We start from the raw sequence: 24,221 nt of genomic DNA, 5'->3' as shown, positions 1-24,221 counted from the left end.
ACATCTTTTGTGGAAATTTTACCAACAACTGAGTCATTCCGCTACAAAGGGTTAAAAATTGCAATAACAGGGCAAGCTTTTAAAATATTAAACCAGTATCAACCGATACATTTTTTCTTCAGAAACTGTTCGAAAAAAAGTTGGAAAATGAGTTTTATTTCAACTTCGAAAAAAAAAAGTTTTGAGAAAAAAAATTTTCCTAATTATTGACCAATGAAATAATTGAAAAAAAAAAAAAAACAAACAATCAATCATTAAAAGGGGAAGCAATATACTAAAAGATTAAAGAAGGTTTTTTTTGAAATTTCACACAAACTGCATTTAATCGAAAACATCAAAGATTTGGGATGAAAAAGTTACCAAATTCTAAAAGCTCTTAAGTTTGGTTTTTCAAAATATTTCGTTTTGACCACTACTTTTGGAACACCCTGTTGTTTAAAATTCGAAAAAAATGGCTTCAATTTTATTTTTGATGAATTATGTTTCCTGAGTCGTGTACTGTATGTTTGTCTGTGTGTCAATTTTATAAGAAGGTACAGCTTAAGCTTAATTCCAGTTAGTTAACACAGGAGGTTAAAAACTAAAATAAATAATTTTGTTTTGCAGTTTATAAATATACGTTGATATCTTTTTAACAAAAATACACACCTCCTAACAACATGCAATAAATTCTTCGTCAACAAAAGTTACAATAGTGTTTTTTTCTCATTTCCCTTTAATCACCAATTTCTATTTTTCTTTCTTTACCTGTTTCTAAACAAAACAAGTTCACTTACCTATGACCATATATCAAACAAAACACCACACATCTCTCTTTCTTACTTTAAATCGGTTTCCACGAAAAAGCAGAACAACACGACTATCTTAGTTTGCCGGTTTGCTATAAACATACAGATACATTTACATTTTGTTTATTTTTTACCTTACTCCGCTCTTAAGATACTTTCTTGAATTTATACCTGACCAGTACAATTTTGCATGCCAAAGATTATAGAAAGAGACAAACACTACTCCATCAATCATTTGCTATCTTTTGCAGAAAAACCAGTATAAAAATTTTTAGACTTTCAAGATACTTTTTCAGGTATCGCCGAGTTGTCTGTTTTTGTAGTTTAAGTTCAGCTTGATCTTTGTCCGAGTGAGGTCTTGCTTGTGGCGGATAAATGTTTTGTATCTATCTATCTTTAAATAAAATAGACCAGATACATATATAAATTTTAAATTTTTTCTTCAATCAAACGGTACACGGTTGTATCTTTTTTAATGGTTATTGGTGATATCATTTTTAAGAGATGTGTGTTTAAAAGATACAATTTGCATCTCAAAGTGCTGCATCTCCATCTGTGACCGCATTAAATTAACCTGAGAGTGAATTTCACCTGCCATTTATTATTAATGTGGCAAAAGTATGATGAAAAAAATATCATAATTTATATCTGTCGTGATCGTGCTCAAATATTACCGAGAAAAAAAATGTTAAGTGTCAAAGAGCACTTCACATATTGAGGGTTTGAATTTGAAATAATACAAAAAAGGAGTTTGTCTTAGTGATTGCGATTTGTATATTTGCGGTTTTTATTACTTTTTTATATTTGCATAGAGGCATTCACTTGTGGTACAATATACTCGTATATTCAAGGTTGAGTATCACGATCGGTGGTGAGTTGTTGTTCGGTCAAATCCAGTTATAAAAAAAGAGAATCGATAAAAAAAAACAACAAACTGAAATACAATACTGATCTTGGTATTGTGGGGAGTTTTTTTGTAATAAAATTGGCAACACTGGTGTGCCAATTCTGTGTGAGTTCGCGCTGGGCCAAAAGTAAGCCACTATGCGATCATCATCATCTCTCCGATCGCATCCTTGGCAGTTTGGCCAGTTTTCTTGGATTGTTGCACTTTTTCTTCAGATAGTATTGCTGTTGGATGTAGCAAAATGTCAGCTAGAAAATAAGCCGCCATATTTTGTACCTGGATCCGGGGATATGGCGCGGTTTAGCCTTTCAGAGAACACACCCGTTGGCAGTCCGGTTTATCAACTTAAAGGTTTGTTTTCTTGGTTGTTTTTATTGGATGTTTTGCTTTGATCATTAATTTTATTAAAAGTGAAATTCCTTTTTCCATATTTTTGTATTGATGATGATTCATTTATGAAATCTTCATTTCTGATGAATTTATTTATTAATTTGATTTTGTGGTTGAAAGTTTAGACAAAAAAAAAATCAAAAGAAACTATAAATTTTGCTGATCATACATTTTTCATTGATAGTATCTGATGCCGAGACGTGCAAATTTAGCCATTATGTTGTTTGTTCTATTTTTTTTTATTTTTATCTTGGTCATATTGCAAAGTTTTAATATCAAAGTCACGTTCAAGAACAAAAAGTAGATAGCTGTGGGAGAGAGAAAAAGAAAAAAAAACAAAAGGTAGAATGTATGTTAGAGCCAGATGAATATGACATTTGTTTTTTTTTGCACATGCTTTAAGAAATGAACAAATGTTTTAGGTATTTGATTGACAAGAACTACCTGATGGGCATTTTTCTGTTTTGGGTAATCTCTTAATATATTTTGTTTTTGCCAGTTTTCTAACCTTTATCAAACAAAAGACATATTTTCTTGGGTATTCCTTTTGTTGTAATTTTTTTATATTGTTTTCCCAAAAATAAATGGACGAAAATTCAATTGTATTTCAGAGTATTATTTCCAAAATTGTGGATTATGACCGACAAAAAAGGATTTAGTGTCTTGAAAAATTCATTTTTATAGAAGCAATTGAATGGTTTATTGTGAAAAAAAAAATAATTAAGTTCAATTATTTTTGTTTTCCTAGAAAATTTATCCAAGAAAGAAAAATAGATCAAACATTTTAATTCAAATGGCAGGAAACAAATTCAAATCGATTACACTTGGGTAATTTTTATAATTTTTTTAAGGAAAGATGAATCACAACACAAACATTACTGTTAAAAAAGGAGCCAAGTTCTCCTATGTTGAAATTATGCTGGCACAAAAAGTACTGAGATGTAAAAGTGTACCAAGTTCTAAAGTTTGGGTTCAAATTCGTATCAATAAAATTTTGATTGTTCTCTTGACAATTTTTCTTAATTATCGATTTTTAAAGTTATTTCAAAAATTGCCAAGTAAACAATCAAAATTTTATTGATACGAATTTGAACCCAAACTTTAGAACTTGGTACACTTTTACATCTCAGTACTTTTTGTGCCAGCATAATTTCAACATAGGAGAACTTGGCTCTTTTTTTAACAGTAATGTTTTTGTTGTGATTTCACTACTTTTTGCAAGCTATGGCTGTAGAATATAAAATCTCTATATTTGATGAAAATTCAGTGAAAATGGGTGGTTGCCACGCCCCCTGCCTGAAATTCTCAAACTTTAAATTTTTTCCTTTGTGTAAACTACCAGCTCCACCATTCTACCAAATTTCAAGATTCTACGACAATCAGAAGTGTTCTATAATATTTGATGAAAATTCAGCGGGAATGCCGGTTGCCACGCCCCCTGGCTGAAATTCTCAAGTTTTAAATTTTTTCCTTTGTATGAACTACCAGCTCTACTATTCTACCAAATTTCAAGATTCTACGACAATCAGAAGTGCTCTATAATAATTTATGAAAATTCAGCGGAAATGGGCGGTTGCCACGCCCCCTGGCTGAAATTCTCAAGTTTTAAATTTTTTCCTTTGTATTAACTACCAGCTCTACTATTCTACCTAATTTCAAGATTCTACGATAATCAGAAGTGCTCTATAATATATGATGAAAATTCAGCGGAAATAGGCGGATGCCACGCCCCCTGAATTGAAAATCTCAAATTTTCGATTTTTTCCTTTGTATACACCACAAGTCCTATCACCGTGTAAAATTTCAAGTTTCTACGATATCGGGAAGTTCTCCATAATTTTGATGATCTGTCAGTGAGTCAGTGAGTCAGTTACGGTTTTTGCGATTTTTGAAGCCCTATATCTCAGAAACTACTCATCGTAGGAGGCTGAAATTTTGTGAGGAGTTTAGTTTTTACGAGCTCAACAAATGTAGTGAGTTTGAAATTTCTAGCATCTTTGGTGTGGAAGTTAGAGGGGGGTCGAAAATGGCCTGAGTTGTTTCCTGTAAATAAGGGTGTAGTGGCAAAGTTGCTAGAGAACTTGGCTGGGCACTACCGTGCCCCTTGATGTGTCTTTTAAACTTTAAAGACAACTATTTTTTTTAGAAAATGATTCAAAATTTTTTGTTTAAAAATGCAGCACTTCAATTTTTTGAGTGCTGTCGATGAATTAATATATTTCGTAAATTTTAACACACAGTCGAGAAAATTCAGCTAGAAACATTCACTAAACTACTCGTACTTTTGATACAAAACTAATTTTGAAATTATTCAATAATATGCCAGTTATAATATCCTTTATAACTGGCATCGTTCAGTAGCTCCAATTTCACCAAACTATGAGCACGTCGACACCAACAAAAGTAAACAAAATTAAAGAAAAGCGGTCAAAAAGAGGGTTAATTAATTAAAAAAGTATTTTCCTTTAATGTTTAGTGAGAACCAAGTTTGAAAAATTAAATACAAAAAAAAATCCATTAAAAAAATATAATGCACGACTGGTTCGTACTTGCTCTTATGATGAAGGTCTAATTTTAAATCTTCTTATACATAGAATAAATAAATAGTTCTAATTTTAAAGAAATGCAAGAAAAGTATTAAACGCTATTGTTAAAATTACTTGAAAAAAATTTAATTTTAATCTCCAAATTAAGTATGGCATTACTTTATTAGCATTCTTGTATTCATAACAGAGAATTTTTGGAATGTTTATTTTTATGAAAATTGTAGGGTCCATTCTGAAGAAATTAATATTCGACATTTAAAAAAAAACACGACATTTTTTTCATTTTCAAAGGGCAAGTTTTTGCAGTTAATTTTGTTCCTTAAAAAAATTAAAAAAAATGTTCGTGTAGAGAATTTAAAGGCAGTCTTTTTTATCAAAAGGAGGTTAATAATAATTAATATTTTTTTTTCGTCATAAATCAATAAATTTTAAGTTAAATGAAATTAACAAAAATAACAAGGATCAAATTAGAACCTGGCATCAGAAGGGTGGAAAGTCTAAATTTAAAATTTTATCTGAAATTAAAGAAAAAACTTTCTGCAAAATTAATTTATTTGACGAATGTGCCAAAAAAATTTCATATTTTTACAATTTGTAAACTAACTTTTAGGTTAAATAAAAAAAATTGGAAATAAATCCTATTTCTTTAAGTTTGCATCTGCCTAAACAAAAAATAGGGACCTGCACCCCTTTAAATAATATTCATCATGGCTTGGAAAAATATCTTTAAAAAATTCAGTACCACTTCATATCTAGTTCTAATTTTGTTTTGGTTAAAAAAAAAATATTTAACATTCCCATTGTAAAAAAAAAAAATTCAAAATTCAAACCAACTCTTTTTGTATTAGAAGATGTACATATGTGCAAATAAGGATGAAGAAAATTCATCCTCACTTGCTCACAATAAAGTTTAACTAGTTTTACCAAAAAAGTACGTATACGCCATAGTGAACATTTTTTCATTAAATCATTTTATTTACCAAAACCTTTGAACAAATAAACATCAATAGCAAAGAATCTTATTATATCTGATAAACTCAGTGGCCATCCCACAAAAAGGTTAAAATACTTGCTAACTTTAGATAAATGCTTAATTCATACTAGTCAACATTACGATGATGGAGAAGATCAAAAAAGTGGTTTTCGTCATGCCGTCCGTCGGTCCGTGCGTCTGTGCGTCCATCTGTACATCGAGCTAGGGCCTAAATGGATGGATGGATTTACTTGAAACTTGGTAGAGATGCTTTTTACGTTGATCCCTAGACTTATTTTTTTTTTTATTTTTTTAATATCTCCTTTTTAACGCATATCTCCCATATAACGTTTTCGAGGTATTGCAATTTTCTCGAAAATGGCTCTAACGATTTTGATTAAATTTGGTACATATACGTAATAGACTTATTGATTCTAACAAAACTGAGTTTGTAGTTTTTCTCAAAAAATGGGGAGAACGGAAATATGGCGTTGCCGTTTTTCAAAAATTGAGATATTTTTAAAGTTCATATATTTCATCAAGACATACATAAGTCAGTTTTATTAAAAATTTACAGACATCACTCAGACATTGAAGTATAAAACGTAAAAAAAAATATGTCTAGAAACATGTTTGAAAAAAAAAATTTTTTATTTTTTTTTTAATTTTCGATTTTTTTTTTATTTTTTTTTTCTCGACACTAAACAAAATCTTAAATTTCCAATAGATATTTAAGATAAAGATACTGTGAACTACAAGAGCAAGTACGTGCGACCTAGTCGTGCATTTTATTTTATTCCCTGCTTGACAGTCTTAGCTTGCCTTAAAAAACCTCCACTCTTTTTGACAAATACATATGATTTGACCGACAAATGTTTGGAGGAAGCAGGTCAAGCATGATCCGACGCTCTCAATAAACCAAATGTATTTAAGTAAAAAGTATTACCCTATAGACTGCAATTATAAACCACAGTAGATTTTAGCCTATTAAACCTTAAGCATGTACCTACTTTGAGGATTTGACAAAAGCTTCAAGAGTCATTAAAAAATATCTCTCATTAAAGCTGTTCAAATTTGATAATAGTAAGCTGTATCTACCTTTTGACAAAAAGCAAGACGCAAATAGAAATAATTAAGAGCTTAAGCCGTATTGGTTTTATACTTCAGGAGCAGTTGTGCCATTTTTTGTATTCAATTTATTTCTTGTGACTTTTTTTCTAAACCTCGAAAAATTCCAAGCACTCATAAATTATTTCTTTATCCACTCTTAAAGTGTAAACCAATAATGTTCATAAATCGAATTTTCAATTCAAATATGTATTTTTTTTCTAAGTTATCAAGTCATGACTTATTTATAGGCTGTTGGTTTGTTTATACTTCATTTCAAGTAGCAGTAACTCAGCTATCTCTCAACATGCATCAAAAAGTTGTCTAAGAATTTATTTTCCCTGCAGGCATGTTCCAGCGACCTCATTTTTTTTTTAATTTTATTTCTTTTAAATTATTGAAATGTACATAAGAAATCTAGTCTTTAAGCAGTGAGAACCATTATTTTTTTGAAGAAAATAACAGACCGATGTCTTTCAAACTCGAAATAAGAAACTAAAAGAAGTAGAAAAAAAAAAATAGAAACATTAACAAAAAGTAAAAAGGTAACAACTTCACACAACAAAACTTACTTTATGCCTGCAATGAACGGACAAACGGAGTCGACTTATAATGTAGCAAAGTGAAAGTCATTGAACCCAGAAACAACGCACAAGTCTACCTTCTGTTTTGTTACCTTTTCCCAACATTTCCATAAGACCAACCAAGCCATCAGCAGAGTAAGTTGTAGTACCGCATACTTTGGCCTTAACGACACGATGACGACGAGGAACGGTGATGGCGGGACAGCACGACTTGCAATCCTGGCTCAAATGAAAGGCAAACAGTAACAACTAACTTGCAATGATTCAAACCTTGAATTTTTTATAGGTATAGTTGGATTTTATATATTTCTTCGACAACAGCGCTAGCGCATTCCCATGTTGGTTGCGGAAGCAAATTCACTGTAAATTGATTTTAACGTTTGTTTTTTTAGTTTTTTTTTTTTATTTTAATTTTTTTTTTCAATCTAGAACCGCAAATAGATTATAATATCTTAGCAGTACATTAAGATGGTTATTATTATTCAGCACGATCATTGAGAGCTGATGTAACCTTGTGCACACAAGAGTGGCTTCAAGAAGTCATTGTTATTCTGAGGAGGCCCGTTTGCAATTTACTGGCGCTCAAGCTAACATTTCTAAAAAAAAGTCAATGTCTGACTTAAATGTGGTCTCAACGCGTTCGTGCAATTTCATTTAACAAAGTTGCATTTTGCACTGAGTTCAAATGTGTACATATATGGGGCACTAAGTCCATCGAATAAACCGCGCCAACTTTGTTTATTACGACACAAAATACATACCACATACCATTCAGAGCGAAGTTTAATTGTAATACATCTTTCGTGCAGCAGCAACAAACAGCAAGTTAAAGTTGAAAACTGAAAGTAAACTAGTTGCAGAGGAAATCCTATACAGTTTTAAGCTTCAGCTCTATGATCTATGGTTTGGAATCAGTTAATTTTGCTTATGTACTTTACTCAACAGCTTGAGATTTATTTTTTATTTATTTTGTTTTTTTTTTTCATAATTTGCATTGTAATTAAGACATCCAGTGATCATATGGCGTGCATCTATATAACGCATGTCGGGAGTTTTTATTAGAGCAGAATTTAATTGGCCAATGTTGAAATTTATTGCCATAGCAAAAAATGAGCGAATATGGTGGTTTTAAAATGGCTATAAACTTACTGAAGGTACCTATTTTATGAAGAAATATATTTTTGAAAAATAATCTGTTATAGAAATAAATAGACCTTAGAAGGGTGATAAAAAGTAGGTTACACTGAAAATGCTATGCGGTAAGGTGGATTATTGAATTATTATAATTTTTAATATTAGATGACTCTATCGATGTCAATATTATTATTGTTACATCGAATTTGAGTATTCATACCTAATGAAATTACCTTCGATTAATGATTTGAGATGAGCGACAGTTTTTTATTTTGCAAATAACTTGCATTTAAAACCATTAAATCCGAAAATACAGTCATATTTATCGACAAACAAAAGAGTTGATATACGAACTCTTAAATAAAAATTCGTCCTTTTTTCCGTGGCCGAACTCATAAAGATGAATATTTATTTACTGAACTGAACTTTCTGCTACGTTTTTAGTTAAAAGTAAAAGTTCTTAGAAGTTGAAATTGATACTTTGTAGCAGGCACAGGTGCAATATTGATAACATTATTTTTGTCCCCCGAAGAAATCAGTACATTCGTTAAAAGTCCACACAAATTAGACATTTAACCAAGAAATAATTCGCATACGGCAGAAAATTGGTACAGAGCATTTAAATGTCGATTAAAGTAAAATGTCAAAAGTCCCCAAAAGTCCCATGTGTGCATAAAAAGTTATTCAAGTTTTAATGTTGAAATTTTAGGTTTTTCATATATACATAACATTGAAACGGGAGAAGCTATCAAAAAAAGTATATGGAAATAAATTTGAAATATTTTTCAAAAACTGATATTTTTGATTTTTGTCCAAATAAAAAAAAAATTTTTTTTAATTACAGCTCTGGAGGGATAAAAACTTAATTGAAATATTAAAAAAAAAAACACATAATCTACACACACATGCTATGAAAATTTGTTTAGATAACACTGACCATTTGACGAAAATAGACAAAAAAACAACATATTTCTATATATGCCTACTACTCTTTTGAGCGCACTAGCTTTAAAACGATAAGTGTTACTAAAGCATATTTTAAGCTATTTTGGAGAAAGTGTTATATGATACGAGTTGAAAATATATGTCAAAAAACTCATATTTTAGAAGCTATGTATGTACCTACACAAATTCGAAATTTTTAAATTTTGACCAAATCAAAAATTTTTTTTCTTTTTGAAAGACTACTTTAACAAAAAACAAAAAATATAATATAAAGGAGCACATTATCTACCAGTTTCTCAAAGACAACTTTTAGATAGGACTCATAGTTTAAGAGTAGTAATATATATTTTCGACATTTGACACGTTTTAAAACCACGATATCTTCTAATCTATATCTCGTAGAAAAAAAAGTGTTATATACTTTTTTTTTTAATAGCTTCTCCCGTTTCAATGTATATATAAAAAACCTAAATTTTTGACATTAAAACTTGAATAACTTTTTATACACACATGGGACTTTTGAGGACTTTTGACATTTTTCTTTAATCGACATATTAAATGCTCTTTTAGCCCTTTGCTCTTTCAGCCCTATGCGAATTATTTCTGGGTTTGCTCTTTTTTATGTTTATTTTGTCTGGACTTTAAGCCCAGGAAATAAATCTATTAATTTTGTATTATTAAGGAAACACTAAAATCACTTTTTATTTGTTTTATGTGAAACAAATGACCACATTGGATGAGTTTGGCTTTTAAATGCAAAAGAAAATATAAATTAAAAAGAAAATTTATATTAAAAATTGATTATATTAAAAAAGTAAAAAAAAATTTCAATAATTATGTTCTTTGAAAATAGTTTATAAACCCATGCCGCTATAATTAAATTTTTTGAATTAAAAAAATAAGAGGTTTTGAAATATTTAAACTGCTCATATACATGCACATAATATGGCACTTTTTTAAATTTTATTTCCACATTTTCTAAACTTTATTGTATAAATTAAAAGTAGGTAAATGTGAATGAATTGAAAGATATATATTACATATATGCGAATACTCAAGACTATTTACTTCAAAATTTTCTTAGAATTTAATAATTATGTTGGACTTACTATAACTAAATTACACCAAAAGCTTTTCGGTTCGGACTAAGCCAAATAACATTATTTCTTTGTTTTTTTTTTGTCATATAAGCTTCCAAATGAGATAATTTTTCATACAAATTCTCATTTCGAAATTAAATGGTTTTCATCACAATCTTTTTTAAAAATTAGGTAGTCAAATTAGTGAAGGACACACGACAACAGTAATTGAAAGATCCGAAAGAAAAAAAATGTCAAAGAATAGAATTTCGAAGTTGAAAATAACATGAGACAATTTAAAGAAAACTACCTTCTTCTGTAATTTGCTGAACTAAAAATGTCATTTGAGCATAATGTGTCCAACCAAGCTCTTGCTATTATTAACGTACATTTTGTTTTTTTTTTGGTCATATTTTTTGTCATATTTCATCAAGTTAAGCAAAAATAATTTAAATCTTTTTTTAAAATCCGCATCTAAATTTATTTTCTTGTAAATTTTTCTGCGAAAATAATAACTCATTTTAGGTTTTCGCTTGTTTTTTCATAATCACACAACCGATTTTGTTTAAATAAATTTATTTAAAATATTTGTTAGAAACAATTTATCAATTTTATCAATATATTTCGGTACAAGATTTATTCGTTTTATGACTCATCACCGATTCATCCCAAATTAAAATTAAAACTACAAGCAAGTCGAATTTTGAATTACAAACAAGTACATGTACATATCACACGAATATACAATAAATTTCTATAATTAATAATTCAACAATTTCTAAATATCATTTTAAAAATTTTAATCATAAAGAAAGCGTGACTTGAAACAAGTTTAAACGTATTTGTTTTATTTTCTAATAATACTTACTGTCCAACAGTTACTGATTAATATTAATATATTTGTATCACATAAAATTATTAAGTTATGCTAATGAAAACGTTATCGGTCATGGTTAGAAAGGAGCTTCGAAGATGTTAGCTTTTAAAATTTCATTCATAACCATAAGAATCATTCATAGACACAATCTTGTGTAAGTAGTTTACCTTGAAATATTTTCCACAAAGTTAAATTATGATTATTGTGATGTGATTTATGAAATAATAACATGAAGTCTTAAGTACATTAGGTGTGTAGTTAGGCAAGCGTTTTTTTTTTTTTTCTTTTACTTGTATTTAAAATAAATCTGTTTGACAAGATTATATTTTTTAATGGTTTTATTAAGTACAAACTTTTGAAGTGAAAATTGTCTAATCACAGATTATATGATAGTGTTTTAAGGTCTGCGATTTCTAAGAATAAATCATCTCCCACATGCCGTTAAGTTTGTTGAACCTATGGGAATGACTATCCCATTAAACTTCCTGCCCATATTTGAATCAACCATCAGAACATATTAACACATTTATCTTCACTTAATATAGTTTTGTGAAATGGTGAGAGAAACCAGAGCTGTTATATAGAATTGTTAAATCTATCTAAGAGTTTTTTTTCACACAAAATCCGAACATAACAAAGATATATTTCCCTGCAAACTCGTTATAATTCTTATGTCTTTTTATATTTTTTGATAATTCTATTCTAAGTGAGTAATCATATCGTCAGTTGTACCAACCAGCAACTATGCGTGACTTAATGATACTAATCAAAAAATAAAATAAAAGAAAAAAAAATAGTTCTATAATAAAAACACACTCTTTTTTAAATTTAAACTCTTGGTGATGCTCTACTGAGCGTAACATAACTCAAATTATTTTACTCTTGAAATCTTGTTATTATGTTATGTGAGAGCCATCAGACATAAGAAATCTTAAACGTATATTTCATTCACATCTCTATAAGTCATCTTAGCCTATTAATCAAAAAAACAACAATAGGCGCTAAATATAATGATCCATAACTTCAGACGAAAAGAGAGAGAAAGAAACCTGAATTTATAAAAATTACCACATTCGCTTTTAAAGTCTGGTCAATAGAACTCGTGTTTTTTGTTTTGTATTTTGTTGTTCATCTTACAAGAGATACCACTTCAGATTTGGACAGAGTATAATGTAGGTACATTCACTAGCAGAAGCAGAAGCCAAAAGCATTTTTTTAGAAAGTGCAAATATTGACAACGGTCCAGCAGCACGAATCTTAAGAAGTTGTCTAAGGCTATAGAGTTTGTTCTTGAGAAGCGAATGGAACAAAATACTTGTAGTGATTCTGTCAAGACATCGACCAAACAGACCAACAACCATTGCTGCCACAGATTATACTAGTTTGCTAATAACTTCTCGCAAAAGAATATTCAACTGGCATCCGGTTTTAGCTTGGCCGAGATAGAAAACAAAAATATCAATAACAATTATGGGTTTCATTTGACCCATTTTCTACATTCAATAATGTTTATAGTCTAAGAAGTAATGTTCATTTTTGACTTTAAAAAGAAGTGATTTTGAAAATTGTTACTTGAATCAAAACTCGTGGCTTTCAAAAGACTTTTAAACCTGGAAAGAAAGACTGAAGTAAAACACAAAGTCAAAGCTTTTTTTGATTTTGTACAAATTTAATGCACCGTAAACTAAACTTTGAAAAATTATTGTGTTACTGTGACGGAAAACTTACAAAATGTGACTCAAATATAAAACATTTATGTGCATCAGCAAAAATCTTCAATCAGGTTTGCGAAAAGGATTGAGTAACTTACTTTTTTGTTCAAAACTCTCGAAAATAATTTCGGACATACCGTCAAGTACGAAGATTTTTTAAGCCAAACTACGCGAATGGATACGAAATACAACCTCCATTTCCATTTTTAAATTGAGAATTTTTAAACCAATTCACTTCCCGACTGATAATTTTGTTTCTATATAGCTTTAAAAATGTAAATTTAGCTTCTGTAAGGCTTTTTAGAAGAAAAATTTTTAGTTCGGATCGTCAGAAACCTAACATTGCCTATAATGCAAGCTTTTTACTTTCTATTTGATCTTTTCTTTTTTTGAACTATAACAACCAAACTATAATTTAACTGTCCACCTCGGGGTACAGCGGCCGTGAGATGAGAAATAAGAAGTGAACTCAAAAAATAACAATAAAACAACCACAATTTTACGTTTTACCTCGTGACACGTATTTTACAAAGTTCATTAACGTCAAACAGCTCCATTTACAAAGATCATTCAGATTCTGTCAAAGTAAATTAATTTGTGTCACCAACTTGAATGAGATGTCGACAAATCTCTGTATGTTTGTTTTTTTTAAATATTGTAATTATCTATACAACTCGTAATCATAATATTCATCAGCCAACACAAAGTTGGGTGTGCACCTATTTCCATTTATGACTATAAATATGTATGCAGTTTAGATATTGCCTACCTGCCTACTACGATTAATTATGGCCTATTTCGGTAGCAATAAAATAACCCAATGAAGAATGAACTTGACTTTGATAGATGTCTGATAAATTTGTGTGTCAATAAAATGAAACAGTTTATGTATATTGACCTCGAAGTGTTAAAAAATTTTTAATCGTTAAATGTTATTGTAGAGTAAAGAGTAAAAAAAAACTTAATTTTTGTGTTAATCCAAATAGCAAACTCTTTTTCAAATAAAAAAAAAGTGATTAAGTTATTTTAATTTCACTGTAAGACAGTGTTATTACCGTTTCCTTTTTAAATAATTTTATTTTTAAACATTGTATTATTTCAAATATGGACTAGCATGGGTTTGATGGATTATTTTAGTTCATATTACCGCAGTTATATTAAAAACCATTTTTTCTATTTTAATTCACGCAATGAGTTTAAAAAAAAAAAAAAATACACGAAACGGAAGACTTGTGATCCGGAGGCCATGAAAAGAGCGATTGAGATGGTTAGGTCCAAATATTGTTCCTTTTTATAAGCAAAAACTACGATCATAAGATTATAAAACATTGAAAAACCGGATACTGGAAGTTTAGTTAATTTAAAATTAGTTTTTTTTTCCTATGAGAAAAAACCTAGGTGGTGCAAATTACAACCTTTTAATTTTAATGTTTTTAGTTTTTTCAATATTTATTTTTTGTATTTTTTTTTATAAAGTGAATTTTTCTTTACGTTGTTAATGAACTATTTTTGTTTTAAATAAATATCTATTTGAAAACCTTAAATTTATCAGTTTTATTAGAAAAAATATGGTTGCTGGTCCATATTCACCGACCTTCCCGACAAACAATTTTGGTGCTATAAAGCTTTACAGATGCAATTGTTGCTTCTGTAAAGCATTATAGAAGCAAAATTGTTAGTAGGGTTACTCTATCATAAAGACATTTTTAGTATACATCCATTTAATTATACTGTGATAGTTTTTGTATCTTCTTTTTGAAGCACATAGTAGCGATACATAATGAAAATACGATCTTAATTCAGGGCCCTGAACATAAACGGAGAAAAAGACCATATAAAAACAAGCGCATTTCTGGATGATTTTTGGCTACAAGCCATTTTTCCAATTCGAAGAATACTTTAACTTTTCCCACCAAGATTATTATAATTCGCAATTTTTTAAGCATTTCTTGTTAAAAAATTTCAAGTGTTCGTGATTTGTTGGCCGAATACTATCTTATTTCTAAATACCGCGAAAACCTTAGATAAACTTTTAACTTTTCTGCTACAGAATTGAAGTTCCATAGTGTTATTATTGAAAGAAATTTGAAACAATTCAAAAGGTTAGGTTTTGTTGATTGCTTTTTTGTGTCGGAAATTTTAATCTCAAAATTTTTTTTTAATACATTAACAAGATACATTCTTTATTAAATATTGAAAGATTTTATAAATATTTCAATTTTAACGAAATAAAAACTTAATGAAAATTAAAGTTATTAATGTAAAATCAGGATATTATTGTTAAATTCTCATTTCAACTTATATTATAGGAAACACACTTTCCTGTACTTACTTAAAAATGAATGAATGTATTTTTCTTAGCCTCAACAACAATTATTACTACACTTCAAACAGCTAATTGCATTCAATGTTTAAATATGTATGTTTCAATTCATCCGCCTTGAGAAGTCACTACCATTTTCTCACAATTAAACCATTGTTTGCTTTTCCAATACATTAACTACACTACATACTTTTCCTATTCTGTTTCTTTTTAAAGAAGAAAAAAAAGTTATTCTTAATTATGATGATTAATGAGATTTCTATGATAAACTTGCAAATCTAATGATAATTTTATGTTTTTCTTTTTCATTCTTTTATATTATTTTTTTTTTTATTTTTGTTCCCAGGAATAGATCCAGAAGGAAGCAAATTAAAATACAGTATCTCGGGGCCGGTATTTTCCGTTGACCGAGATACTGGAGTTGTACGACTACGTCAAGAATTAGATCGTGAATCACAAAATTTAATCGAACTAATCTTGAGTATCACGGACGAAGGAATCTACGGAACCGAACCAAATACAATTTCTTTACGACGAGAAATTCCAGTTCGAGATTATAACGACAACAATCCGATATTTATTGGACGACCATACAGTGTATCTGTGAGTGAAGCAACATCTATTGGATCGATATTAGAAGTAAAACCAAACATAATTGTAACCGATCGTGATGAAGGTATCAATTCTGAGGTTGAATTAAGATGTTTCCAAGAAACTAAAAGTGAAAATGATATCTGTGATACTTTTGATGTAAAAGCTGAGAAAATTTCAGAAGGAAACTTTACAGCCCGGTTAAGTTTGTTAAAGGAACTTGATTTCGAGTCTCGACCGTCTTACATTATGACAATTATGGCACGTGACAAAGCTATAGGCAATCAACTGAGCTCTTTTGCTACTGTTTCGATAAATGTGGTTGATGTCCAGGATCAACCCCCGGTTTTCACAAATGCACCGTATTCTGCAACAGTTGAGGAAAATACTCCAACTGATCAATCTATTCTGACAATCACCGCGATCGATGGTGATATTGGTATTCCACGACCAGTCTCACTTACTCTTGAAGACGAACCTTTTGGACACTTCAAATTGGAGCCTATCGGTTCCCCAAAAGAGGGCAAAGCTATTTTACGTACAACAGACATACCTCTTGACCGAGAGAATCCTGAAATTCTTCAAAATGGCGGTGTTTATGTGTTTACTGTGAAAGCCACAGAACTGATCAATGGTGAAGAATCAGAAGATTTTTCTAAAACTCAGGTCACCATAGTTGTCACCGATGTAGATGACCATGATCCGGAATTTAATGAAGACCTATTCAACATTTCGATTCCTGAGAACCTCCGTAACGGAATGGCTCTTCCAGGTCTTTCAGTCTTCATCAATGACAAAGATATGGGGGACAATAGCCGGTATCAGTTAGCACTTCGACCTATTAAAAATGCTAATCAAGTCTTCAGTGTTAGTCCTACCGTAAGTCAAGGACGAACTCCAGTTGTGGTAAAAATTCTCGATTCCAGTAAACTCGACTATGACGTTAAAGATCCTAGCTTACGAATCTTCGAATTCGACTTGGTAGCACTGGTAAATGGTGAAGAAAAATCTAGCGCTCGTGTGATTGTGAATTTACTCGATGCCAATGATAACTCACCAATATTTCAGCAAAATGCTTATAGATTCAAAATCGAAGAGAATCGTCCCGGGGGAACTAAAATCGGTGATATCAAGGCAACCGATAAAGATTCCAACGATTTCGGAGCAATAAATTATTTATTGAAAGGCTTTGGTTCCGATAATTTCTACACTGATCCCGAAACTGGAGGTCTGTACATCTCCAAAAGCCTTGATTATGAAAAACAAAGCAGCTACAGTCTTACGATAGTTGCCAAAGATGGTGGCGGAAGAGAATCAAATGCGAATGTTTTCGTTGATGTGGTGGATTTGAATGATAATCATCCAGTTTTTGAGAGTTCCGAATACACAAGAACCGTTCGTGAAGGGGCTATTGATTTTGAACCACAGTTCTTTGTACGAGCTATTGATATCGATGGGCCAGCTCAAGGTGGCGGGAGAATAAAATATGCAATAGTTTCGGAGAATAGCATTTCGGGGAATGTTTTTCAAATAAGTGAACCCACCGGAGAAATTACTCTTCAGAAGGCAGCCAAGTCAATGGATACTGAAAGGGGAGAATATGAGTTGGTTGTTTCAGCTACTGATTATGGTAAATACTTTTTTTTTTTTCTTAAGGGACTTGGAACTTAAATTTTTCTCATAGGTACCCCAGCTCTTACAAATACCACCCGGGTTCTTGTCCGTGTTGGTATCTCAGGAAACCAAAGGCCAATATTCAAAGGTCACTTTCAAAACACCGAACACGTTCCAGTTATTGGCCCTCCTAGTTATCGAGTATCGATTCCGGAAAATGCACTTTCCGGCTTCAATGTAACAACTGTATCAGCTTTAGACCCTGATGGCTTGGATTCACTACTGCGGTATAGAATTGTAGGGGCTAATGATAACTTCGTGATCAATGAAAGGTGAGTTTTTTCAAATCTATACCAACTTCAAGACAGTTCTAATAAAAAATTCTTTACAGGAGTGGCCTTATTCAAGTTTCTCCACAAGCTCGTTTAGATCGAGACTCGAATATGGATAATTTCGAGATTGTTGTAAATGCAGTTGATGCTGGTGTCCCAATACCCGAAACAGCTACTACAACTGTCTATGTTAATATTAAAGATATCAATGATGAACCTCCAAAATTCGAACACTCAAGTTACATTGGTTATGTGTCAGAAAGAACTGATATTGGTGAAAGAGTAATCAAAGTAACAGCTACTGATAAGGACTTGAATGCCAAATTACAATATCAAATTAAAGGTTATGTCAAAGCTACTACAAAAGCTGGTGTTGCTATAACGAATCTTCGAAATAACTACAATGCCAATGAAGCTTTTAGAATCAATCCGGAGACTGGAGATATTCTTGTAAATGGAGTTTTAAGGCATGATGTTGCAGCTGTGATTATTTTTACCGTTGAAGTTCGTGATTTGAATGCAGAAGTTAATGTTGAAGAGCAAGTAGACACAACTGAAATAACTATCTACGTTCAATCTTTCAAAGACACAAATCCGGTTTTTAAAAATAAAGGTTGGACAAGTTCAAAACCGGTTGTGAATGTTAAAGTTAAGGAGGAAATGCCTATTGGAAGTACTCTGTTTACACTGACAGCTGAAGATCCAGTTACTCAATCACCAATTAGTAATTTCCAACTTGTTGATACTGACGATTTAGAATTCTTTAATCTTCTACAACGTAGTGGAGAGTTGATGCTTAAAAAACGTTTAGACTATGAAGCATTGACAGAAAATGTGTTTGAATTTCAAGTTAAGGCAACTTCTGATGATGGAACTCGAAGTACTATTACCAAAGTAAATATCACTGTGGAAAATGTCAATGATAATGCACCGATTTTTGATCAAAGCTCTTATCATGCAACTTTGATTGAAAATAAAGTTTATCCTGAGAAAGTTATAACAGTTCATGCAACCGATTTAGATGCTTCGCTAAGTCTGCGTGATATTCATCTGGGGTACCACAAGGTTCTGTACTCTCTCCAAGGTGAAAATTCAGCCTTTTTCAACATAAACAATATAACTGGGGAGATTACGATTGCCCCAAATCAAACAATTGATCGTGAGAGGAATTCAAAAATTTGTCTAATTGTCAAGGCTGAAGATTCACCAGGAATGCCATCGGATTCGAAACAAAGTGTTGTTGATCTTTCGATTGATATTCTTGATGTGAATGATAATGCTCCAGAATTCACTCAGAAGAATTACACAGCTGTTATTCAGGAGAATGTTCCAGAAGAAGCATTTGTTGTTAAGGTGTTTGCAAATGATCCAGATGAAGGACCTGGTGGTGAAATTCGTTATGATCTTGTTGACGAAGGTGAAGTTAAGGGATTTTTCCGAATAAACCCTTTAAATGGAGAAATTAAAACAAAACGAGAGCTAACTGGTAAAGGAAGATCAGAGCCTTATGAGTTAACAGTTAGAGCTCAAGATAATGGTGGACAAGTTCAAAAACAAGAATCTCTTTGGTCAGATGTTAAAGTTACTTTGTATATTGGTGATGTTAGTGCAAATGATGGTATACCATATTTTATTTCTCCAAAAATTGGAGAGTTTGGAAATGTTTATGAGGTAAACTCTAATAATACTTTCTTTAAAATATGAAATTAAGATTTTTTTATTACAGAATGCAACAATAAATTCTCGAGTATTTAAAGTTAGAGCTAGTGATCCAGATAGTCCAAATACACCATCGGGAACATTGTTTTATAGAATACAAAATGATACAGCTGATGCTGGAGCTTTTGAAATTGATGAAAATACTGGTTGGATAACGACTGCTATACCATTGGATCGTGAGACTAAGGATATTTATAATGTTATATTGGAAGTATTTGATAATGGACAACCAAGGCAGTCAGTAACGAGGATTTTGAAAATAAATGTCTTGGATGTGGATGATCATGAACCAAAGTTCGAAAGGGAATTTGTAAGTTGAATAAATACTTTTTGAGGGCCCTACTGTATAAATAGATTCGAAAGGTAAATCTTTCCGAAATATTTTTCAAAATAGGAAGAAAATGCTGCAGAAAAACCGTTTGCAGTTTTTTAGTGAGATCACCACCTTTTGGAAAACTAGTCATACTATTTAATTGATTAGAAAATTAAAATCTTGGAAATATCTATTGAAGAGGGGTCTACAATGTTTTTTCACAATAAGTCTTCGAAATTAATCCTATTATATTGAAGGTTTTAAATAATAAAACAACAACTTTTGTATCATCACCAAGTTTGTAGACTGGATTCCTATAGAATTTACATGTTCGCTGAATTCAATCTTAAGGTCTTTATGGTATTCGTTCTAGCCAAACTATGTGTCCGAAAAATTTGAATTTGAACTTAAATTTATTGTTAAAGGATTAAAACTAGATAACCGAATGTATGGTGGGGGAGGGAAGAAAGCCGAAAGAGTGTTTTGTTTTTCGATTTCCGGCAAAAGTCGACCTCTTATGTGTTATTATTTTTATAGATATTTAACGAAAATACTTCGGTTTGAGTAAACCTTAATTTTTTTTTAAGTAAAATATTCCCTTTTGGATTTCTTACAATTTTTTTTTGTTTGAAAAAAAAATCCCAGTTTTCAACAAAAAATTGGTGAAAAATGTTATTGATTTTTAAAAAATGGATTCCAAACTCTCAAATTAGAAAAATACTATGCAAAAGTTACCGTTTTTGGTGCGTAAGAGATAGGAAACCGGTACGTTTAGTTCGGTTGCAATTTTTTCTCACCTTACAACTTACTAACATAGGTTTAAAAAAATTCACTACTGTATCACATGTCCTTGCTCTTAATACTTAGAGCTAAAAAATTTAAATGTAATAATCTTTTTTATCAAAAAACAAAACCGACTTCCATGGATATGGATGTATCAAAACTGGGTTTGGGTATGGTTTTTCTAATAGTTCCTATGACTATAACTGAACGAAATTGAAATGGAGCCACATTGCAGCCACCAGCTGAATTATCAAAATTGGTTTACTCAGTCCAAAGTTATGAGGTAACAAATATAAAAAAAAAAAAAAAAAATACAGGCGAATTGAATACCTCCTCCTTTTTGGAAGTCGGTAAAAATTCATTAAAAAAAAATTTGGATTTATAATATTTAAATTTTTTTCTAAAACGGCTCTAACGATTTTCATTGAATTATTTGTTCCTAAGACTCAATTTTTTTTTTTTGTACAAAAATTTTCGTTGAAATCGGAAATCATGAAAAGCAAGACATCAAGAAACGGTTCTATTGCAGTTAATATAAATAATAGTTTTTCCAAAAGTAGACCCTTGTATTTAGGGCAGTTTTTTAAAAGACCTTTCCCATTTTGATCATAAAAAAAAAACTAAATTTCTCCTTAAGGTTATTACCAAAACCCCTTAACTGCATTGCGAAACCCACGTTTTTCGCATTTTCTATTACCTTAATTTCATGTCTGATTGTTATTTGGAGTGTTTATTATAACTACTTTTCTGAGTAGAAAAAAATAGTTATCCCTTAGTTATGTTCCGTTACTTCTTATAATATTATTTTAATATGTGTGAAATAAAATTGACCTGAATATTTCTATAGTAAATAATAACTTATTGATTTATTTATTTATTTTGTATATTTTGTATCCTTTGATGTGATAAGAAAAAAAAATTTCGTGAGTCCATTTTTTTAACATTTACCATTTTGTTTTCTTTTTTTGTTTTTTTTTTTTGTATTTTACAGAACGATCGACCATTGGAAATGGCAGTCCTTGAAGGTGAACCCATCGGAACGATTGTTGGCAATTTAACAGCAATGGACAAGGATATCGGAGAAAATGGAGAAATAGATTACATCATCACTGATGGTAATGCCGATGGAGTTTTTGAAGTAGAAAGAACCAATGACAGCAGAGCTTTAATTCGAACAACTCGCGAAATCGACCGCGAATTAGTTGAATCTTTCACTATTACAATTAAATGTTATAAATTCAAAACTAAACCACCTTTCACATCATCAAACACACCCTACGACCCATATGATTTATCAGAAATAAGAGTACAAATAAAAATTCAAGATGTCGATGATAATCTCCCTCAGTTTTCACGAAAAAATCCCTCAGTTGGTATTCGTATAAATGTTCCTATCGATACTGTAATTGCAACAATTCATGCTACCGATATTGATGCTGAAGCAGCACCAATTGTCCTAATGATTGACAATGTTACTTTTATACCACAATTTTATAAACGAGCGAAAAATATGTCTCAAACTTCTGTTGGCCGTTTATTCACGCTCAATAATAAAACTGGTGAACTTCGAACTGGTGGATCTTTTACAAACTATGTCGATGGATATTTCCAGCTTCGTATTAGAGCCAATAATTCAGACAATGTTAAACGGCATACCTTTAATAACCTAAAGGTATTTGTAATACGTGACAAGTCGTTATTAAAATTCGTATTCGCACGCCCTCCAGGGGAAATTCAAGGAATCATTCAACCATTCCAAGAGCAACTTCAAAAGAAACTCAAACCAATGCACTTGGAAGTACACATTCTCGATACTCAAGTGCTGACTAGGCCCGACATGAGTTTAGACTTTACTTCTACAAGTTCGTGCTTTCAAATATTTAGAAATGGAGCAGCTATACCTTTGATAGAAATGCAGAAGCTTATGGACTCAAATAAGCTGAAACAAGAACTCTTCGATACTTATGTTGAATTTGGTGTTAGTCAAGTGGAGTCTTGTTCACTGCGAAGACAAGTTGCTGCTGCCAGCTTAATGTCATCACCTGGAACTTGGTTGGTAATAATAGCTGCGTTTATTGGAATTGCAGCTATTATAGCCACATGTACTGCTTGTTGTTCAGCGAAGAAGTAAGCTAAATCTCTTTTTCATTTGGTAGTAAAGTACTAATATTTTGTTCTTCTTGCCAGATACAAAAAACATTCGAAAAGAATGCCTACCCCAAGACCTCCTCCTGAACCATTCGGAGTAGGTGTACCTGCAGTATTTTATTCTGAACCAATTTATGGTCCATTGTAGAGAACTTCCAGACAAAAAATTTAAAAATAAATTCCTTTTAGAAATAATTAAGAAAAACTTAAAAAACATTGTAAATATTATTATTCTCTTAAAATTTTTATTACTCGTATATAATTTAAAGTGATGCGCTTTTATTTGAATGATAAGTTTTTGTGATAAAAATACTCAATTAACTTTTTTTGTATAAGTTAAATTCTTTTTTATTTTTCAATTTTTTTTTTTAAATAAGTTTTTGTACAAATACTTTATAGTATTTTACAGTAAAAATGCTTAAACTATGTTTAATAATTATTTTGGTGTTAATGACTAATGACGCTTATCTATTGCCATGTGAAAAAAAATTAGGCGGTTGGTCACTCTTTTAGCTGATAATAAAATGTAACATCTTTGAATTGAACTAAAATAATAAAATAAAATATATTTATTTGTAAGTAAGAAATTAGTGTTTTTATATTTTTCAATGTGAAAATTAAGTTTGGCTTAGAATCAGTCCTTAAATTTATGTATGAGTCAGGGCAATTTTTAACAACATCAGTGCAATTTTATTTTAAAAGCCAAGTCACATGACGAAGAGCAATATATGGATAAAAACAAGCGGATTCCACATTAGATAAAGCGAACAAACCTTCTAAATTTCTTAAATGTGCAAATTTAAAAGAAATCCAGTTAATTTAAGCGGAAAATCATCTTATTTTTATGTGAAAACATTTTAATTAAACAAAAAAAAAATTGGCAGTCACTGGGGATCGATCCTAGAACTTGTTGGATCACTAAGCTATCTAGCTGTTGAAAATAAGTATGATAAACTGCAACGGAAGTGTTGGTTTAAGATGAAAATTCACATTAAAATTAAATAAATTTCACCTTAAATTTAACAGAATTTAAAGGAATTCCACTTATTTTAAGCCGAAACTATATTGTTCAAAAATGTTGGGATTTAAAGTGAACGTTATTTTATTTTAAGGTGCCCTTTTTTTCTCCGAGTGATATTATTTTTTGTTACAATGTCGTTAATTAGCAAGACGAGTAGGGGTGGACTTACTAGAAAAGTGAAAAGGGCTAGGGTGTAGTATGAATATTAAAGTTAACTAGCTCGACAATCATGTGGATAGATTTCTCGAAATGTTTTCTGTTCTACCTTAAGAAATACGCGAAAAAATATGAATAGTGGCAAATAAATGCAAAATAACAACCTGCATAACATCAAG

At 30.7% G+C, this 24,221-nt stretch overlaps 1 protein-coding gene across 1 annotated transcript; it reads left to right on the top strand.

Moving 5' to 3' along the window:
- Positions 1-1,130: 1,130 nt before the first annotated feature.
- LOC129910051 (cadherin-23) lies at positions 1,131-23,396 on the top strand. Its single transcript, XM_055987296.1, has 7 exons — positions 1,131-2,046; positions 15,712-17,586; positions 17,641-17,902; positions 17,962-19,573; positions 19,629-19,931; positions 21,709-22,844; positions 22,905-23,396. Exons 1-7 carry the CDS (start codon positions 1,833-1,835, stop codon positions 23,011-23,013), a joined length of 5,511 nt encoding a protein of 1,836 aa, XP_055843271.1. The 5' UTR covers positions 1,131-1,832; the 3' UTR covers positions 23,014-23,396.
- Positions 23,397-24,221: the final 825 nt, after the last annotated feature.

Source organism: Episyrphus balteatus, chromosome 2 (genome assembly GCF_945859705.1).
Source record: "Episyrphus balteatus chromosome 2, idEpiBalt1.1, whole genome shotgun sequence".
Classification (NCBI taxonomy): Eukaryota; Metazoa; Arthropoda; class Insecta; order Diptera; family Syrphidae; genus Episyrphus; species Episyrphus balteatus.
This window is presented reverse-complemented; position numbering and strand designations above follow the sequence as displayed.